This window comes from Rattus norvegicus, chromosome 4 (genome assembly GCF_021556685.1).
Source record: "Rattus norvegicus strain SHRSP/BbbUtx chromosome 4, alternate assembly SHRSP_T2T, whole genome shotgun sequence".
NCBI classification, from domain to species: Eukaryota; Metazoa; Chordata; class Mammalia; order Rodentia; family Muridae; genus Rattus; species Rattus norvegicus.
In genome coordinates, this window is record NC_141537.1 from 47,628,855 (window position 1) to 47,650,476 (window position 21,622).

Consider the following 21,622-nt stretch of genomic DNA (forward strand, 5'->3'; position numbering starts at 1 on the left):
AAAATTGGGCTTTTTTGATAGTTTAAGTTCTGTTTGTTTTATCCCAGCCAAATATCTGAGACTATCCTGTAAGGGTAAGCTGGTAGGTGATAGCTGGTGAAACAGCAATTTGCAGGAAAAGTTTTATGGCATTCCTAAATGGAACATTTATGCTGTGGGCTTCCAATTGTATGACCGTTGTATGAGCAAGAATTCAAGAGCAGCAACAGATAGGAAAATAGAGCAAAATAATTTCACTAGTTCAAAATTTTATTTGGCATCAAAGTACCTTAACCGTAAATTGGATAAATAACTTCACCATTCCTTTATAAGACACACTTCTAGAAAATATTAATTTTATTATCGGTGTGTTATTAGAAATATATTGAAGGCGTTAACTCCAAATTCATTTAATTGATGTCTTTCTTGATGCAGATAACTTTTATATCCACTTAGGTACAAAAGTTTTGTAAGAAAGATAACACTTTTATTGCATTATAATTTCATATTTTTTACAAGTCATAATGCAAATTAAGAAGCGTAAATATATATACATGATGCAACCAGATGGCAATGTAACCACTAAAAGATTCAAAATGTAAAACTAGAATTTTAACAGGCAAAATACTTCATATGGCTTTTAATGGAAAATAACTGTTTAGAAATGTTTTGTTATTGCCCCATTCGAGTCATTCCCCATCAGATGAGCATAAAATTATCATCTCCATTCAAACTGGCACATTTCATCTAAGCCAATCTTGTACACATGTATGCAACTTCTGTCAATATACATATATGTACATATGTACAGATAGAAATATACAGTACACAGACACTTCTGCTTTAATACCCCTGAACATCTCCATTAAAACGATTACAATGTTTCTATTATAAAAAAACTACTTGAAAGGTTGCTGTAAGTTCATGGGATCAAAGTTTAGTCCTATAGGATTAACAGAAAAAAAAATGTGAGGTTATAAATACATTCTTTACAAAAGGCTGAATAGTGGTCCCGCACCTGTCCTTTATATTACAGGAAAATGGTTTTATTCATTTTAAGGTATTTACATCTTCTTTGTCTTGGTGTTTCTGCATGAAATATACAAAAGACGTTAAGGTGATCACGTTGTTGGAGGTGTTGTAGGCAGGCCTATTTGTTACGTTTTTCTACGTGTTCGTGTTTGTCTACGTTCCAATTCTCTTCTTTGGAGTTGTTATTGATTTCTAGTTGCCTTGTATTACTGCTGCTGCTGCTGCTTCTTTTGGTGTTCTGGGAACACTGGGCGACTTTACTTCTAGGAACAGGAAGAAAAGATTTAACTCTTGAGACACCCAACTCAGTCTTGGATTTACTGTTGCTGCATTCGGTAGTTTGATGGCTGCTGAGAGGACTGGCTTCCTACAAGAGAGGAGAAACCAACAGGTTTATCAGAGTTGCCCAATACGGTTGGCCATTCCCTCTCCCTCTCCTCTGTGTCTGAGTAAACTCGCAGGAGCATTTCCCTGTCTGGGGAGAAGCTAACAACTGACCACAGTGCACTTTCTGATTGATTTTTCTGAGACGTGCTTTCAGGCCTCACCCTCCTCTTAAATAAATATTTGCAGGCATCAAGGAGTCAAGAGATAGAGTCTTAAGTCTCCACATCAATAGGAGTTTTATAGAATTTTAGGCATGAGAACATCAAATTGAACAAATTCAATTGTTGTAGTCCCTACCAAAGGCTCACATACTCAAAGCTTGGTGCTCCGCTAGTGGTGCTAATCATTTATAGGCACTGGATCTCAAGAATTCTGACTTAATCAGTTTACTGAGTTTGTAATTGATGGTATTATTAGGGAGTGGAGCCTACATGGATGAAGTAGGTAACTGAATGTGTGTGTGTGTGTGTGTGTGTGTGTGTGTAATGAAGTTATGTCTTTGAATCGTTATTTACATGCTTATGCGCATGTGAGTGACTGTCAGAGGCCAACCAGTAAGAGTCAGTTCTTTCTGTACCACGTAGGTTGCAGGAATTCAGGGCCTCTGTCTCTTTCTGTGCTTCTGACTATCAAAGTGTTCTATTTCCTCACAGGTCCAGAAACAACAGAATTGACTAACCATAGACTATAAATACTGAAATCATGAGTCAAAATATATCTTCCCTTCTCAATAATTTCCCTTAGGTAGATGTGGGACTGTGAAAGGCAGCCTGGTTCCTGGTTGAGCTAAGGCTAGAAACCCTGATGACCCTGAAGGGACGGTAGGTGCTTCATCTGATTACTGGGCACCAGGCCACTGTCACTAGCCACGGCCCTCCATAGATTTGTGGAGAAGGCCTTTGCCTATAGAGCCACCATTTAATCTCCCATGGAAGGTCCAGCCATAGCTGGGACTCATCCCTGAGGGACCAACTGGGGCTTCCCTCTTTTCCCTCTCGGCCTCAGGCCAGATCCAGCCTGCGGGGCCCCCAGTCTGTTCTCAGCTCTTCTACAGCATTCAATGTCACCTAGGTATCTGAGAGCCTGAGAAACAGATGGCCCCAGCTTAGTTGCAGGCCTGGGGACCACTGAGCCAGCTCCAGCTCTCCCAAGACCCCAACTTCTGGAGCCCACCCAGTGACAGTGTGTGGTCACTTCCCACATCCTGCCTCCCTGAGTGGCCGAGCCCTGTGACAGAGCAGACTCTGGACCTCACCAACCCTACAGGTATCTGTCATAGTGACAAAAAGCTAACTTACTAACTCTGTAGGCCGATCTCCACATCCTGTGACCTCGTCTGACTCACATTTTTATGTTTCAACAAATGTGTTTTAAGCCTTTACTCAAAGATAACACTGTCCCAGATGTTTGGCACACAAGAAAGAACATAAGAAAACCATCCTGCTCTACCGGACTGTACATTCTAGCAAAGTAAGGCTCCTGCTTAGCAGCTCTGTGCCTGGGTTTCTCTTCATGAACATATTCTGGTCTGAGTGTTTAGTGTGGCAGAGCTACTGCAATCACCTGGCCAACATTCCCCATTTTCCCCACAAGGAACCTGATGGTGAGTTAGCTGAGAGCATCTGTACAGTCAGAACAAGGAAGGTGGAAATTCCCCAGTATTTCCCTATTTTCATTCAACAACAGTCCTTCGGTCTGTATTGTATTAAACTGTACAAAGCTCTGAGAGCGTTAACATTGCTTTGACAGTGCCAGTGTACCCATGCAGCAATGCAATCACAGAAAGATTTAAAACTCGAGTTTAACCAGTCAAATAGAGACATCTTGGAGCGGAAGGCAACAAATTGCCTTAAACTGGCTGTGGTAAAGGCTGAAGTCACAAACGATGCTAGCTATAATGTTGGAATCAATTTGGGCAGCGCTGACAGGATGGTCTCCCAAGATTCAGATTTAATGGTCTTGGGTGGGGCATGGGTAGATGGTTTTCAAACATCTCTCACATATGGGAAGTGCAACCAAACTTAAAAACTTCCCTCAACTCTTCAAGATCCTTTTCTGCATTGGTCTGAACCTTCTCTATTCACACAGTTGCAGATTTTTCCTTACTGCCCATTCTGTTTGAGTTGTCACTGATTAATTAGCTTGTGGGGTGTGGAATTTAGCTCAGAGTAGAGCGCTTGCCTAGCAAGCGCAAGGCCCTGGGTTCGGTCCTCAGCTCCGAAAAAAAAAAAAGTTAAATTAGCTTGTACCTTTATCTCTCAGTTATGCTTGAGGACTGCATTTAGACCCACCCATCGACATAATTATCATTGCTCCTCAACCTGCATGTTTAATGTAATCTGCCTAAGGCATCTCATTTGGCACATTACAGGTTAATACTGTTCTTTCAACCCCTGAGCAGGAGTCACCAGTTATCTCTAATATCTGCCTTCCTCTTCTACCTAATGTAATGTTACCTGCAAAATCAGTAACTAATTATGGAATCATGGGAGTGTTGGTGGAGGAAAAAAAAATGTATGGGGGGACTAAAGTTCTCATTGGCTTCAGAAGTCCCAAATTCCTAGGTATGTCCCAAGTATGTCACTAAAGGCCTTTTAAAGTCTACCTTAAATCTCCGTGCCCCTCCATTTATGCTCTATTGAAGTCCTAATGAGATCTCCAAATGACCACCAAACTACCCCTAAATCACTGAAGGGAAATCCACTGTTGCCAGGTCTTCAGACCCAGCTCTTTCAAAATGCTCAGTCAGCTGCGAGCAACTCTGATCTACCTTTGTCTCGAGCTTTCAACACTTTCCTAATGAGTAAAAGGCAGTGAGGGGGCAAAATGAGGTCTAGAGCACAAGCATCTGTAGGGGAAAGAAGGCTGGGCTACGTGTGGCCAGGGAGAGAAAGCGCTTTCTTTCAGACAGGTTTGCTCTTTAGGGAATCAAGACATAGCTGCACTCTGTTGCTTTAGCACCAGTAAACTGCAAGTGAGCCTGGGAAGAGGGTTGACCTATGCCCAGTCCATGCTCCCCTGCAGCTCACAGCATGCTATCGGTGCAGAAGAAAATGAAAGAAAACCACAATCATCTTAGCATGCTTGGTTTTCTTTGAAAACCTGTTGATGCTAACAAGTTGGGAGTCATAAGTACGTGTATTTTTGTTTAAGTAGGAGACATCCTTCCACACGCTTACGAACTGAATGTTTGTTTCCCAGTACTGTTTTGGGAATCCTAGAAAGCTCAAGAAGTAGGGTTTAGGCAGCAAAAGGTAGGCGGCCAGGGGTGGGTCCTTGGAGTTTCTTGTCTATCCTTCTGTATCACTCTTTCCTTCCTGTTTACAAAGGAAGTAAACAGCTTTCCTCTCAACCACATACTCCCTCAGCTGTGATGTGGGGTTAAGCACATGAGCCAAACGATCTTGAAATAAAAACTCCTGAAAGCATGAGACAAATATTTCCTCCCCTACATTGTTCTGGTTAGTAACTGGTCAGAGTCACACAGAAGAGAACTAATATGGCCCAGCTTGTTGGGTACTGAATAGCGAGAATCCTGTGCTGAGATTTAACTGAAATCACAGTAAAGACTCCATGATGGAAGATCAGGGCGCTTAATCATTGCCCTAGTTATTCTTCTGATTGCTGTGATGAATTCCAAGCAACAGAAGGGAGAAAGGATTCATATGGCTCAGAGTTGCAGGGGTGCAGACTTAGGTGGGAAAGGCCACTGTAGTAAGGAAGTAGAGAGTGATGGATGGTGATAGTGTACTGTGCTCCCCTTTTCTGTTTCTCAGGCCAGGTCTTCTGTCTATGGGATGGGAGCCATCTACCTCCTGTGTGTGTCTCTTCCCTTCAGTTAAACCTTCCTAGGAACACCCTCGCATACACAACAGATGTGTGTTTCTATGTTGTTGCTGAAATCAGTGAAGCCGAGAAGATTGATTATACGTTGGGGATTGGCCGTATGTGATAATTTGGTCTAAAATGCAGTAGACTGCATATGTTATTTAGTGGTACACCACTGTCTAGCATGGGAAAGGGCCTGGATTCCCTCCCTGGCATAACAAAAGGAGGGGGAAGCATGTTAAAAATAATAAACACAATATCTAGCTATAATATAGAGTGAAAATGGGAATCTCACCATTTTTGATGAATTATCTCTGATAAAGTACTGGGTTAGTACCAAGGCCACAAATGGGAAAGGAGATGATGTGGTGGTGTTTATTTTTATTTTCTGTACATTGGTGGTTTGGTTTTCTGTATATCTGTGAAAGGGTATAGGATCCTGGAGTTATAGACATCTGTGAGCTGCCACGTGGGTACTAAAACTTGAAACCTGGTCCTGGGGAATATCAGTTAGTACCCTTCACTGCTGAGCCATCTCTCCAGCTCTTTGGCATATTGTTTTTCATTCTGTCCTTTGGTCTGTATCACAAGGACAAGCATAATGACTATATAAATTACTAAAATTTCTAACAGTTAGCATATGTTTGGGGAGTCCAGGCTGAGTCAGTCTCTGGAGGAATGAGGAGGTTACGTGGAAGCTCACTTGAGCTTAGTGTAGTCACAGAAATTCAGGGTCTGTGTATGCAAATCAAAAAACATGCTTATGGAGAGGGAAGGAATGATGTTCCCAACACTCTGGCGGCCAGCATAGTTTTCGGGTGTCTTTCCGAAAGATCCTCAAACGGGAGCCTTCTTGGCCTAAAGGTCCCAAGGTCCCCATACAATCCTCTAACAAAACCTCTAATTTACTTTCCTAAAGTTATTTTCAATATGTAACCTGAACAAACCATTTTTAAATCAGAGTGAGTCATTCATGCAATACTAAGCATCTTCTTGAAGATGTGATGGTCTGTCTTCTCAAAGTTAAGATATGATGGTCTCTCTAGATGCTAAAGGGGGAGGGAGCCAGGCTGTGGCAGACAGGACTGTGTCAGGGGTAGTGGCTGGAGGAAAAGTGACAACAGGGAGGGGGATGCAATTCAAACTTGGAAAAGTTAGATGAAGGAATAATGGCCCCTCTCAAAATATACGTGGGAAAAAAGAAGGGGTGTAGAAAGTAAAAACAGACAAAAGCTATATCTTAGAACACTGGATATCACGCCTGGCTACACATGAGAATGCAGGGGTCCTGTCTGTACCTCTGTCTAATTACACCAGAACATTTAGAGGGCAGAGTTCAGGAAGTGGAGATTTACAAAAACCTTGAAGTGGTTGTCATTACATTATGTCACCAGAAATGAAGATTAGTCTGAATTTACGTCATTTAGGTAATAGAGAAACATTTACAGTATTTGTCATTTATATTGACGATTTACGTGTTTCGCTGTTTTGATTAAGAAATAGTTATAGTCCTTCACTGTCAGATGAGTGCAAGTTACACGGGGTCAGGAGGAGCAGGCTCTTGATGGAGTATGCCTTCTGGCCATGAAGGAGAAAGTAATTTCAGTTAATCCAGAGTGCTCTCACCTCTAAAGGGAGTTATTTCCTGATAAGAGGAGAAACTGGGCGTGGAACCAAAAAATGCTGGGTGAGTTGTAAACAAGATAGGGAAAGAAGTACTCTGCCAGCTTCCAGACAGCTAGGGCATTTTGCCCTCTGCTGGCAGCTCCTGAGAAAAGCATCTTCTAGATAGAAAGAATCCCCCAGGTGCCTTCAGCTTAAAAAGAAAGAAATCAGGATGCAGCCATCCTAAAACCCGCAGTTCTTAAGAGGTCAGGCAGGATAAAGGATGCCTTAAGTTCCCTTCTAAAACAAAGCTTCGTATCTGGCTGTAGCTTGCATCATTTTCGGTACTATATTATTATGGACAATGGCTTATAATAGAAAATAAGGTCTCTCTATCAGACATTTAAACAAAAAGCAACATAGTCTAACAATATTTTTTTCAGCATGGGAGTTTGAATACAAAGATCTATCTGTGCTAAGAAAGGAAAGCACTCCACCACTGAGCCATTCCTAGATCTAACAGGCAACGATATATTCACACGCAAAAATGACTTGATACTAGGGGGAAATTGCTCATGATTGCTCATTATTCTATTTCTTGATGATCTGGACCCGTTCCTCTATGCTATCCTATCCAATGAATCCTAAGGAGTGGTTCTAGGGGACCAACCAAAGCTCAGAGAAGCTTTCACACATGGACAGTGAATTAAGGATTTAAAGACGGCAGAATGATAAACTATGAACAAAATATTTTCAAACCAAATGCTCAGTAAGGACACAAGGACTGTGCAAACCTTCTCCTGGCAGGCAGAGAGGTCTTTTTAGCATGTTATGTATTTTATTAGGGCCTTCAGCCCACTTCCTTCCTTTCAATAGAGACACCACTAACCAGAACTAATGAACCACAGCAGTAGAAGCTGTGAGTCCAGGGCTGTAGGGTAACCAGCTAAAGATCAGTCATTTAATAGTTACACCATGCCCACGTTAAAACCTGCCCCACCTGTCCTTGCACACACAGGTCTTTGTAAGCCATTGTGGGGTAGATGTGAACAGGAAGGGATTGGGAACTCAACAGAGCTTGTTGAAGAGAAACCTCCTATACCTCCTCACGAAGCAATGGAGGGGTAGGATTTTATCCAATGTTCTTGTTCACCCAGAAGGCCAAGTTATTCTGCCCTTTATGTGACCTAATACAATCCACATAGAACTTGGCCCTTCTGTTTGCCTCTCTGACTTGATTTTTGAAAGATCGTCTCTCACTGAAACTCAATAAGAATTTGTGAGTGTCATTCTGCCTTTGCTATATTTAACTAAAGGTTCACCAAATGCAAGAAATCTTATGCTGTTTATCAAGCAAAAATGAAAACAAAGATTTTGAGAGAAACACAAAATTCTGAAATATAGTATCAGATGCTAAGAAAAGGTTTGATCAGCAAGTTACCCAGACATCTTAATTGACCCATGCATCCTTTTTCCTATTTCTGCTCTCAGTATAAATTACAGAGTTGAGTTGAAAAGTCAGTTCCACAACAAACCTTTTTTCTCTCATTTTGGAACGAAAACCATTTACCTTCTGTGGCACTGGCATCCTCAGGTTAACAGGTGCTGAAGTCACAGGGTTGGTTCTTGAACTATCAAATGTCCTTAAGTCTTCCCTGGAATCAGCAATCTGGAAGAGACAAAGTCCATCAAGTTCAGCCTCTGCTGTTACACTGTGGCTCACCTGAAGCACAGGCGTACACCACCATGAAGAAGCCACAGAAGAGTAGACACCCACTTCCCTAACCTTGAAATCCTCGAGAGAAGCTGTCTCCAGACTCCGTCCTGCTCAAAGGATAATTTTATACCAAAAACAAAGAATCTATTAAAAAGATATCTCCCATGAAAAGCAGATTTTTTAAAAAAAGAATCTACTTGGCAAGTCAGAACAAAAAAATTAGTTTGTGAGTCCTTATCTTATTTTTCCTGTAGATAAAGATTCCAGTTCATTTCTAGCAAGGTTGAATAAGGCAGACACTTTTACTTTTCCTAGAAAGTTCATCTGAAACAGTTGAGTTCTGTCACTGGATCTCTAGCACATTGTAAGTATCCGGGATCCTTCCAAGCACTGTTTATGGAGGAGGCTTGGTTCAATGCACCACAGATTTAAGAATGCCAAAGCAGGTTCAACTTGATGCTATTAATGTTTTCTTTAAGATTTCAGGTAGCAGGTTTCTATAGCTGGTTCTCAAGTTTCCCAGCTTAAAGACCATGACAATATGTATTATAAAGGACCACTCTTTTTCTTCTTTATAAAGAATGTTGCTGCAACCCTGTCTATAACCTGGATCTACTATGAAGCTTGTATCTTACTGCTAGCTTATGTTCCAAAATTGGCAATGGTAATGTCTGAGAAAGTCAAACTTTTGTATAAAGCTACTTATGGAGACAGATGCTGGGTTCAAAGGTAGTGTAAGCTCCCATAGCAGAGAGAATCTGTATCAAAACATGAGGACAGGTGATGCAGGTCAGGGGTAGAACACTTGTCTAGCATGCAAACCCTGGGTTCGTTCTCTCTTTCTCTCTCTCTCTCTCTCTCTCTCTCTCTCTCTCTCTCTCTCTCTCTCTCACACACACACACACACACACACACACACACACACACACACACAAATCTACACACACAAATCTTCCCCAATCAAAAGACTACTCAAATAGATATGTTGGCTTGGTTTGGGCTGATACAATTAATAACAAAATTTTAAGTTCAGGTGTTTCAGAGGAGAACAACAAAGCTCCTACTACTATTCAATGGCTTGGGAGAAATTAATTTTCTGAGCAAAGCAAAGGATGGTTTGGTTATAGCATCAACAATGATACGTGTTAAGGCATTTCCTTTAGGAGATGTGTTTTAAGATGTGGTTCCCAGCATCCTGTTGTAGAAGCAAGTCTCTGTTGGACAGAGCCCATGGCCCTGCACCTATGGAATGCTTACCTTGCTTATATCAGACTCAGATTTGCTGGAACACATACTCTGGAGTTCTTTGACCAGATCTGCCTCATCATCTGAACCCAAAGAGAGTCTGTGGTCCAAAGTCAATGTCATGGATAGATCATTCTCTAAGGACCTAATACAAAGGCCAGAGGAGAGCTTTTCAAAAATGGGAACAAACCAGCTTTACCAAATAGAGAATTCTGGACCCTCTACCTTCTGAACTTTGAGATAAAGAAGAGCTTCCAATATCCTCCCAAGTAACCCATACAGGTCATCTAGTGCAACAACAGCCCTATAACATGAGATGTGAATACTAACTGGTTTTCTCAAGATGTCATTAACTTCCAGCCAAACTCTTAGCGGGATAACAGTTGTTTTTCCACAAAGAAAGCTATTATTTCAATTTCCTTTCTTTCTCCTTTTCTCTATCACTTATGTCTGACAAAGTGAAGTTAAACCCATAAAGGTTCAACGACATGTCCGCTCAAATGCTCAACAAGGATGACAGCAATGAGCGTGCCAACATGGACAGGGAAGAACCCACAGGCCTCAGTCCTACACAAAGGACCACAGGCAGGCAATAAAGGATGGAGAAGTAGTATCTCCAGGAAAGAGCAATACCAATGTAAGACATATATAAAAATACATATACATAGCAATATGTAGATACAATAGCATCATACAGATCAAGCAGTTATAGCTAGAAATCCTAAAGAGAGGGCAGGATTGGAAGGAGAATGGGAAGGTTTGGAGCAGCGGATCTTATCCTCCCTAAGGCTGCAAACTTTTAATAGGATTCCTCGTGCTGTGGGTGTTCCACAATTATGAAATTTTATTTTGTTGCTTTTCATAACTGTATCATTTTAGTTATTAATCATCATGTAAATATCTGATATGCTGGATATCTGATATGTGACCCCAAAGGGGATGCAATTCATGGGTTGAAAACTTCTGGCTTACAAGGAGAGAAGGGAGAAATGCAATTGTATCAAAAATTATAAAATGTTTAAAAAAAGTAATAAGCAGGAGTTTTGGGGGCTGGGGTGGGGAGAGGGACATGTGTCAGTATATATACTGGAACAAAAATTTATTTTAAACTTGAATTGGCCATGTCAAGGCCAGACTGATTATTTTTCCCTTAGCAGCTCAAGTTCTGAGTTCTCTCAATTGAAAAAGAAACTTAGAACTACTTCTTAGGGTTAGGGGGAATAATACTCAAGCTTTGGTATGTGATGGTCTTAGTGGAAAGTCACATGTAATGCGATCTCATTTACCTCCCTGTGTCACACTGTGAACAGGGAACACCAAATGCATTTTATTTGCAAAGGATCCAATTATTTCCATCCTATAATTAACTAAATATTTCTTTATAGTCCAAAATGTACCATAGTCACCAATACCATAAGGGTTATATAACTAAAATGATCACTACAAGCATAGTACTTGTAGGTAAATAAATCATGCTGTTTTGGCAAATCTCACATTAAAGAAGTTACCCTTAGACTGTCTAAATCAAACTTTCAAACTTTCTACTGCTGTGATGCTTGAATATAGCTCCTCCTGTTGTAGTGACTTCAACCATAAAGTTATTTTCATTGCTACTTTATAACTAGTTTTGCAGCTTATGAATTGTAATGTAAGTATCTGATATGAAGAATGGTCTTAGGTGACCTATGAAATGTTCTTTAGCCTACAAATGGGGTCTCAACCCACAGGTTGAGAACTACTGGTCTAAATGTTCACATATGCCAGCCTTCTTTCAGATTTGTTAAATGATAAAGCTTAAGCAAAAAAATGAAACCTAGTTCTCTAGGTTTATTCAAAAAAAATTAAAGCAAAATGGGTTTTATATTACACTTATGGAACTTAACAAGATTTCATTTAAAGTTTATATTAATGCGTTGTCTTTCAGTTAATGATATTTATTCTTCCAAAATCATATTAATGTTAAAACAGCTAAAATGTTAAAATAACTTTAGCAATGTTCAAAATACTTAAAAATAGAGTTAATCAATTATTAAGCTCAAGTTTTAATTAAAGTTGGTCAATAATTAAACTCAAGTTTTCTTTGATGCAAGTGAAACTTGAAAGGGAACTTACTGTTGCTTTGACAGAGAGGAGCTCCTGTTAATATTCAGATGTGGTACACTCTTGTTTCTCATACCTGTTGAAAAAACAGCCATTGTTAATAAAATGGTTCACTATTCCTGTGAATCCATAACTGTTTTTTTTTTTTTTTTTGGTTCTTTTTTTCGGAGCTGGGGACCGAACCCAGGGCCTTGCACTTCCTAGGCAAGCACTCTACCACTGAGCTAAATCCCCAACCCCCATAACTGTTTTTTTTAACATCAAATTCTAGACTCTGAAGCACTGGGCTTCGATTAGCAGCCACCTTGTGTGGAAATGTTCTCAGAACAGTGGCTCTGGTGTAGTTTCCTACACAGGAGTAGTTAGGACATTGGGGAATAATTGATTTGTTTATGGATATTAATGCTGAGGCCAGTGGATTTAAAACCACTCAAGACTCAATTTAGGGGAACCTTGCCATTTGTCCCCTCAGCTCAGTAGCTGACAGAAAGTACCAAAAGACGAGCTAGTACCTGCCATTTCATGAGAGGAATCGATTTTGATATGTTACCTTTATCTGCTGCTGTATGTGTATGTACTTGTAAAAATCTAAATTGTTAGTAACAATTATTATTCAGAAATTAGGAATAGTACACAAAGAACCATAAGAAGCAAGGCAATATTTTCCAATTTGCAAATTATGGGCCACTTAAGAAAACAGAAAATGCCAGACTCTATGTATTCTTGCATACAAACTTCCATTTGTATCAGGTATATACTGGGCATACACTTGTCCTGATGCGATGGATTTCCTACTAGACTATAGTCAGAAATGTATACGAAGCAACACTGTGTCCTTTTAGATTCAAGATATATTTCTATTACTTCAAATATTATAAACACACTAAAACACTTTGATACTTTTGTGCGAAGTCTGAAATTATGTGAACGTTGCTGACACAAATGTTCCATAAAAAATTACTTTAGTTAGGAATGTAACTTAGTGGTATAATTCTTGCTTAGCATGCATGAGCCTGGGGTTTGAATACCACAGCCACAAGGAAAAAAAAAGTTTTTGGAAAGTAAATTAAATTTAAATAGTTCCATTAAAAGCAGGTTACCAACAACCACTGTGCTAGATCTTCACCTGTCTTGCTCCCTGACTGGTGGCACCTGAGAAAGGCACTGTCCTACTGGTGCCTGGAAGCCTAGAAGGCCATATCAATGATCTACTTGTTAGTTCTAGAGAGAAATGGGTTCATATTATGAACTCCCACAGTGGTGTGATAGGGTCTATTACTTCCCTTTCAGTTCTGGGCCACTTGCTCATAGTAGTAAAGAACTCTCCCACCAAACATTTGTGTCCAAAACAAAAATCAAATGAAGCATTGTAATTATTCAATCTAATCATTTGAGAGAATTATTGTTATAAATTGTTATAAAGTTAAAATAACCCAAGGACTTTTTTTTCCTGGTATCTGTGTAAGTTCTTTTTTTCCTTTTTCTTTTCTTTTATTGGATATTTTCTTTATTTACATTTCAAATGTTTTCCCTTTTCCCGGTTTTCCCTCCAGAAATCCCTCCATCTCTTTCCCCCTACCTCCTGCCTCCATGAGGGTGCTCTCCCACCCACCCACCCACTCCCTCCCGCCTCACTACCCTGACATTCCCCTACACTCGGCATTGAGCTTTGATAGGACCAAGGGCCTCTCCTCCCATTGATTGCCACCCCGCCCCAGGCCCATCCTCTGCTACATATGCAGCTGGAGCCATGATCTTACATACTTTGCAAAATTTGTTTCTGGATTTTGGAAACATTTGCACAAGATAGTGTACACTGAAAAGACCTGTGGACAGTGTAAGTGGAAAGATCGTTTTATCAATTTTTCACAAAGTGTTCATGTTTTGAAGTATATTATATTTGAGACCACAAACAGTTCTAAGTCCATGAAATTCTATGATTTATATTTTTATTAACTTTCTTTGAGACAGGGCCTTATTACATAGTCCTGGCTAGATGACCTGGAGCCTACATAGACCAGGCTGGACTCAGAGTCACAGAGTCTTTGCCTTCACAGATTAGAATTAAGGACGTGTACCACCATGCCTTGCTTAATTAACATCTCAACCACCGAGCTGAGTTTTCTACGTTACTGTTTTCTATACTGCTGTTTCCTTATTCCCCGTATTGATTCTGGTTGTCATACTACAGCATATAGTGACAGTGCTATGGTATAGGTAATTATTTAGTCCAAGCTAGTCATTTCTCTTAAAGTCTATGAGGACTCTCTGGCTGCTTTTCCTGATCCATATCTAGCACCTGACCCTGAACACAACATGCAGGGAAATAATACTCAAACCAATTCGTGCATAAACGCCCTACATCTGTGTCAAATATACCTACACGTGTGCGCTCTTAAACTAAGCTCCACTTGAGGAATGACATGTATGTAAAAGGAGCAAAATATCATAAAGAAGACACATTTAATTGTGGAGACCAAGAAAACAAGTTAGTTTTTAAAATAACAATTAACAAGTTGAAGATGAATTTTCTAGTTCTGGTAAGAAAGTGTAGTCTTTTGGGTAGAAGGCTTTCAGCTATGTTTTGGAAAACTACGACACGGTTCATCCCAAGAGAGTATAAACTGAGCAACTCAGAGGGACCTTGAAGGAATGCAGTTTTAATATCAAAATCCCACTAGCACTCAGAACCTGCATCCTGCAGCCTTCACATCCCCTACCTTCATGCTTCAGGTCTGGCTTGTTCCACATGGGTGAGGAGAAGTGCCCAGGTTTCTTGCGAGGACTGGTGTTCACCTTTCTCCAGGCTGCACTCTCTCCTTTCTTCTTGCTATAACTTGAAACTATTGACAGAGGGAAACTTCCCCCTTTGAAGTCTGCTATCTGCTGGTCCAGCTCTGAAACAACACAAGCCACACTTTTCTAAGAAGAAGGGAAGATAACACAGTTTCGTAGAATGACTTGAAATATATTACCAAGTCTTAACTCGTGGGTTTCTTAACAGTAACCAAGCTGGAGTTGGCTAGACCAGTACAAACTGTACTTGGAGGTCTAGAATTTAAATGTGTGCCAGTCATTAAAAACAGGAAGAGTTCTGGTACAGTGCTATGAGCAGTACATTGATTTCTTTAGCCACGAGGAGACAAAGGAATACTCCATAGAAACAGATTGCAAACCGTGGTAGAGAGAGAATGTAAATTTGTCCGTTCACGCACAACCCTACGTACCTGTCCTGGGAAGGGGACAGCCATGCAGAACGGCTTTATTAAGCAGAATGCTGAGAGCAGCCCTCACCACAGCCTGCTGCCCTTGGCTAGGGTGCTTCTTCGAAGCTGTCTGCCTAGCACCAGGTTGTTTGTTCATGGCGGCTCTTGACAGTATTGCTTCTTGAACTCGGGGAGCAATGATGGCGTTCCACAGCTTAGACATCCACCTTGCAGGAGAGGAAGAAGGGGAAAGTCTCTCTTACAAACTGCATGCAAGCTCACACAAGAGGCAGACCTGAACACTTTGCAGAAAATTACTTCGCGTGTTTTGTAAAATTATCTAATACAAAAGCAGTTTGAAGTTGTCTCAAGAGCAAATGATCCTGATAATTTATAAGCCTGTCTTAATCCTGGAATCGAGAGTAAGTATCTCCAGAAAGAGTGAACGTGGGATAAAGATGCAGAAAAGAAGGCGCATTAAACGGCATCTATTCAAAAAACTTATCTCTGTAAAACTTCTCTCTAAATTTTTTATATTTGTTTGACATAAATGTATTTCAACATGTGAGTGGAGCTGTATTATTGACAAATTAAATGTCTACCTCAAGGTAGGAACTCCTTGATACACATGTACACCCACATGGCTCCGCCTTGCAGAGAACTGAGCCGTCCAGCTGTGGCTTCAGCTGTACCTCTTACATTTTACCTGTAAACCGTGAGGACTGCGGCTGACTTTAGAGCAAGCGGTGCTGATTACAATGTCAGTGTTTGTGCCTCACTAACGGTTCAGAGCAATGGAGAACCTGCCTAATGTGCGTGAAGACCTAGTCAGATATTCTCTTTCACAAAACAAACAAAACCAAAACCAGTTAACATAATAATTCAAGGATAGAGAAACGAAACAATATCTCTGAGGATAGAAACATTTTGAAAGCTCTTGGATACGGGCATGCAATTGTAAGCATTCTTAAAATTATTAAAGCACTGATTTATTGAAGTTATCCATTAGTGCTCAGTTACAGATAATTCAAGAAAAATCATCAAAAATTAGTGTATACAAAAAAAAAATTAGTGTATACAGACAACTCTAGCACTCTAGGAAAGCATTCCTTTCCTGGACTCTGGTCTTGAATATACAAGGCAAACACCCCATCTGCATGATACCCTGAACTCCCAAATTTTAGAATTCAAAATTGTAGCTACCTATGAGAGTGCTGAGTGTATAAAAATAGGTTTGGTTGGGGGAAAAGGCAGACAATTTGAGGAATCTCTACACATCTCATCCTTTATTGTGCTCTATCTCCCCAGACTTAAAAAACAGAGATAACGCTTCTTGCAGAGCAGAGGGCAGAGCAAAAGAGATTTCAATGCTTTCTTTCCAGCAAAACGAATGGACAAATTGTCCAGCATTTCACTATGGAGGATGGTGAGGGGGATGTTTAGAGCTAAAATGCAAACCCAGCATTACCTTAGTCTCTATGTGTCACTCAGAGGACCGGAGGGAAATCTACGTAAACATATAGCCCAGTCTTCATGCTGGCTGTCGGTGACAACATCATGCCTCTCACCTGCTATTCTAACCACAGTAAGCTGCCATAGCATCAGATTGCTAACAAGACAAGATCTCCATGCCTACACAGTTCCTGTGTGAAGACTATACTCCCCGTGGGAAAAGCTGAAAATTGGCTCTTAAGAATCCTGAGCCAATCTGGATGTCAAAACAGAACAACAACTACAAAAAAAAACCCAACCTTGCTACATAGAGTTGTGATGATGGTTTAATTATTACTTACATAAATGTGGGTTTCTGTTTATCAAGGTAATGTGTCTATTTACTAACTCCTTCCTTTCCCCCAACTAACTCATTACATTGGTGGCTTTCCTTACAACACGGAAGATGTTCTATTTGCATCTCCCGATTTCCAAAAAGGATACCTGCTCAGGACGCTATCCAGCCGAGCTGAATGGTGACCCTTTACATCCTCTTTTCCATCTACTCCTGTTTTTCTAATTCATACTTTGCATTCTTTTGTATTCTTGTATGTTAGTTCAAAGGAAGACATAGTAAGTGCTGATGGAGGAGGAAGTTTGTCAACTCCTTTGAATGCTGGGTTTCCTTAGTTTCGGGGAGGGTATGCATAATATATTTGAAGTTTCTTTTTCTTTTAATTTCTCATTGCTTTTTTATCTTTATTAACGTGAGTATTTCTTATTTACATTTCGATTGTTATTCCCCTTCCCGGTTTCCGGGCCAACATCCCCCTAACCCCTCCTCCTCCCCTTCTATATGGGCTTCCCCTCCCCATCCTCCCCCCATTGCCGCCCTCCTCCCAACAGTCTAGTTCACTGGGGGTTCAGTCTTAGCAGGACCCAGGGCTTCCCCTTCCACTGGTGATCTTACTAGGATATTCATTGCTACCTATGAGGTCAGAGTCCAGGGTCAGTCCAGTATAGTCTTTGGGTAGTCCCTGGAAGCTCTGGTTGGTTGACATTGAAGTTTCTTAAGTGACACTTGCCCATGGCTGGACAGCAAGCAGTAAGCTATTTCAGTAAGTCATGTGCTTGTGAATTGGCGTATATTCACAGAGAATAACTGTCACTGATCTTAGCGAAAATACAGTTACTTAGGGAGTTGTACAACAGACAAGCCATGCTCATTCTTTGACAGAACTGGCATTCTGTGCTAATGGTAGAAGGTGACAAAAGCAGTCTTGTCAACAGTCCCAGTCTCAAACATACTGAATTCATCATGTGTCCTATTTTTCCCCAGTTACTGTGATAAATTCCATGACCAAAGCAACTTAGGTGAGGAAAGGGTTTATTTCCTCTTCCAGGTCACAACATCAGTGATGTCAGGACTGAAAACTGAAGGAGGAACTGTAGAGAAATCAGGAAGTATAGAGAAAAACACTTGCTTGTCCATTAGCTCATGCTTAGCTACCTTTCTTCGTAAGATTTATTTTATTTTTATGCATGTAGGTATTCTGCTCACATATATACCTGTGTAACATGTGTGTGTGTGTGGTGCCCATGGAGACCAGAAGTTGTTGGATTCCTGGGAACCAGAGTTAAAGATTGTTCTGAGGTGCCTTGTGGGATCTGGGAATCAAACCCAGGTCTGGAAGAACAGAAAGGGCTCTTAACTGCTGAACCATCTCTCCAGCTCCTTCCTAGGGATGGTAACACCCATAGTGGGCTGAGGAATCCTGTGTGATTTAATAATGAAAATAATCTCCCAGAGGCCCACTTACTCGAGGCAATTATTCCATCAAGATTTTCTCTCAGATGAATCTAGGCTGTGTCAAGTTGACAATTAAAGCTGACAAGCATATTTTTAGTAGGTAGATAAAAATTGAGACTTACTTCACTGTTGCTTGGGCATGTCCCGGGACTACTGGACAAGACAGGAAATACTTGGGTCCAAGAAGTGCTTCCGGTGTACCCAAGCGGGCCAGGCAGGAGTTGAGCTGCCTCCAGACAGAGATAACCCAGTCCACAATTTTACACACAGGATCACAGGGTGCGGGCAGCTGACCTCTGAACTAGAGATAGATGGAAAACAGGGCTGTGGCTTAGAAAAACAAAGTTTTTGCTTTGATTTTAAAGTTCAAAATTAAAAATATAAACCACAAAGCCCAAATCTTGCTCAATTTCACTTTACCTTTGCTTGGGGTAGATGTAGGAGGATTCTGAAAAAGCAAACTCAGTGCCTTGTGTAACTAACATGTTCATCCTAGGCGTGTTCACATGTCAGTGTCACAAGTGTTCCCCAAGATCTCCCACATGGGTATTTTGACGGTAATTTACATATCAGAAGAGAGAGGCCTAAAGAGGTGATGCCTGACTCAAGGTTACTAAGCTAAGAGGTGGCAAATCACTGGTTAGGGCTTATTTACTTTTTTTATGTTAAGGTATAGTTGAAAGCTAATTCTTTCTATGAGGTAACGTGATGTTTTTAATATGTTACACTGTGAAATGATTACTCTTAGTTTAGTTACCATCTCACATACAGGAAACACTTTTTTAACAGTGAATTCATACATTATTCACTCTTAGCCACTTTCAAGTAACTGTATGCATCTATTTCTAATAGAGAAAAAAAATGATGTTCAAACACAATATGCGCTAGAAATAAAAAAGGAGTATATTGCACCTAAGAATATCTTGTTGAGCTAGTGAGATAGCTCAGGGGTTAAGGGCACTGGCTGCTCCCACAGAAGGCTTGAGTTTGATTCTCAGAACCATATGGCTACTCATAACTGTAATTCCAGTCTCAGGGGACCCATCTTTGGGCCTCCACAGGCACTGCATGCATGTAGTACATTGACATACATGCAGGCAAAATATCCATACATATAAAAAAAAGCTACTTTTGCTATTAATGTTTAGCATTGTTGCTGACCTCTGCTTATACCGTTCTCCCTCTGATTAACCATGAGTAACAAGGAGAGACCAGAGAAGCAGCTAGCAAGCAGAGGGGTTCTTTAGCTGCTCCTTTAGGACCACATGCTACCAAGGGGGGTGAGGGCAGAGTCCCTATGGAAACATGCTCTACCCTAACTCCCTCAGGAACAATGAGGTTTTAATTTTTTCATGATTATTCAATGAACTTCTTGCCAAGATCTCGCTGCTATATATCCTTTCCATGAAACATAATTTCTGATAGGAGATTGGAATTAGCCGACTCCTAAGAACTGGAGAAACAGGTGTGTGCCTATCTCTCCAGGTGTAGATGTTGCTTATAGAGAATGTCTCATGTGCAAAATGGCTGCTTTGGGAATAGTGATTATCATTTGACAGCACATTAAAGGCTGGTGTTTCCTTCAGGGGTCTTTCTGATAAATTGGTCTTACAGTTATTGCCTGATTTTATACCCTTGATGCATATTCATTCCGCATAAGCACAGTTTTGTAGAGATGCTTAGAAACGTACATATCACAATATATTTATATTTGTATGCCTTCTGTTTCTACGCGCCACTTATCACTTCGAGAGAAAATAAAACACTGCAAAGTCAGGTTTCATTGTTTTACTTTGGGCTAGGGATGGAACCCAAGCCTCTGCACACTAACTCACTTTCCCACTGACGTACACCTCTGTGTACTTTGCAGCTCAGAGAACTGCAGAACATAAACAAAAGAAAAGGTGTATCCTGAGAGTCAGCCTTGAGTTCTGTGGGCTGGAAGGCATTAAGGAGGAGAGCCAGCCACACACCGAGGCACTTTAAATGCCTCCCTGTTGGGATTGCTGATACGTTTTGCCATCTGTTCAATAAATTATCTAGGCCAGGCTCATTAACCTAGGATCCTTTCCAGACAGATGATCTTTAGGTACAGAGGCAAGCTTTATGTATCATTATTCAAAAGAAGGAAATGAGGTGGTGCTTAAGCCAATCCCTCAATGGATCTAAAGGACACTTGTTAGCCAGGAGAGGGGGAAATAGTATTCTATGTGGAAGGATGGTTGCCAATATTCCCACATAGCAAAATGGTTGAAGGGCCTGGGTAACATCAGGAAAATACTTGCAGCCCATGCAAGCAGGAAGACATCAGTTCAATCCTCGGACCCACATGAAAAAAGGTGGGTGTGCTTATAAACCCAGTACTGGAGCGCTGCTGACAGATCGATCCCATGCCTTGCTCTCCACCCAGTTGAACTTACTAGGAGGTTAAAGTTTTTATTGAGAAACATTGGAGCCCAGATCATTGAATCTTGCCAAGCTCTCAGGCTGAAATGTAGGCTGCCATTTCACAGTGTCATAGGTAAAATAGAATTTTGCTATCTATAAAGAGTAGAAGAATTGGAAAAGCATTTGAATCATAGGATTTATCTTAATTTTCAGGTTTTTATGATTTAATTGAGTGTTTAGGAAGATTTGTTTATAGGATTATAAAACTTCTTAAAATTTTAATGGCCAGTTAAATTAATTAAGAAAATTTAATTACTAAGTTATAAAATGTCCCTTAAAGCAACTGTGAAATTCTGCTACCTTTATACATAAAAAGACACAGTTTAGACCTTTCGACCTGAAACCATCTGGACAGGTAGGACTCCCATGCACTGAGTATGTTTTAAAATATATTGTTTGATATTTATAATGAAAATATATTAAGTGATCTATTTAAAAATCTCTCTTGAATAAAAATTAACTGTCATGGTCCCATCACCAGTTAAGAGTGGTGACTGGTTAAGGACTTTCTGTAAGAACATGAGCTTTGTGAGGATGGAGAGGGCTCCATTTACTCCACAGCAGTAAGTCAGTGGCGAAGTTTTACAGAATGTGTGGGAAACACCTTTCTGATGCATCTCAGACATGTCTGGTAAGGCTCATTTCATTTCAAGTGTGTGTGTGTGTGTGTGTGTGTGTGTGTGTGTTGTCCTGAAGAATCAATCCCAGACGTTTTGTCTCCTACCCAAGAGTTCAGTCACTGAACTATAGACCTGAGCATTTTTATTTTTTATTATTTTGACACAAGGTCTCACTAAGTACTCAGAATATCCATGAATTTACTCCTTAGCCTAA

At 40.5% G+C, this 21,622-nt stretch overlaps 1 protein-coding gene across 6 annotated transcripts in view; it reads right to left on the reverse strand.

Moving 5' to 3' along the window:
- Positions 1-231: 231 nt before the first annotated feature.
- Cttnbp2 (cortactin binding protein 2) overlaps positions 232-21,622 on the reverse strand; it is a 163,143-nt gene continuing 141,752 nt past the window's right edge. For 3 of the 6 annotated variants that reach the window (XM_087656211.1, XM_087656213.1, XM_087656212.1), the window contains 7 exons: positions 18,463-18,641; positions 15,121-15,326; positions 14,614-14,790; positions 11,906-11,969; positions 9,806-9,938; positions 8,402-8,500; positions 232-1,378 (listed from right to left, as the gene is read on the reverse strand). In XM_087656211.1, coding sequence (XP_087512337.1) covers positions 1,130-1,378; positions 8,402-8,500; positions 9,806-9,938; positions 11,906-11,969; positions 14,614-14,790; positions 15,121-15,326; positions 18,463-18,641 — 1,107 coding nt within the window. In that variant the 3' untranslated portion in view covers positions 232-1,129. 6 annotated transcript variants of the gene reach the window in all.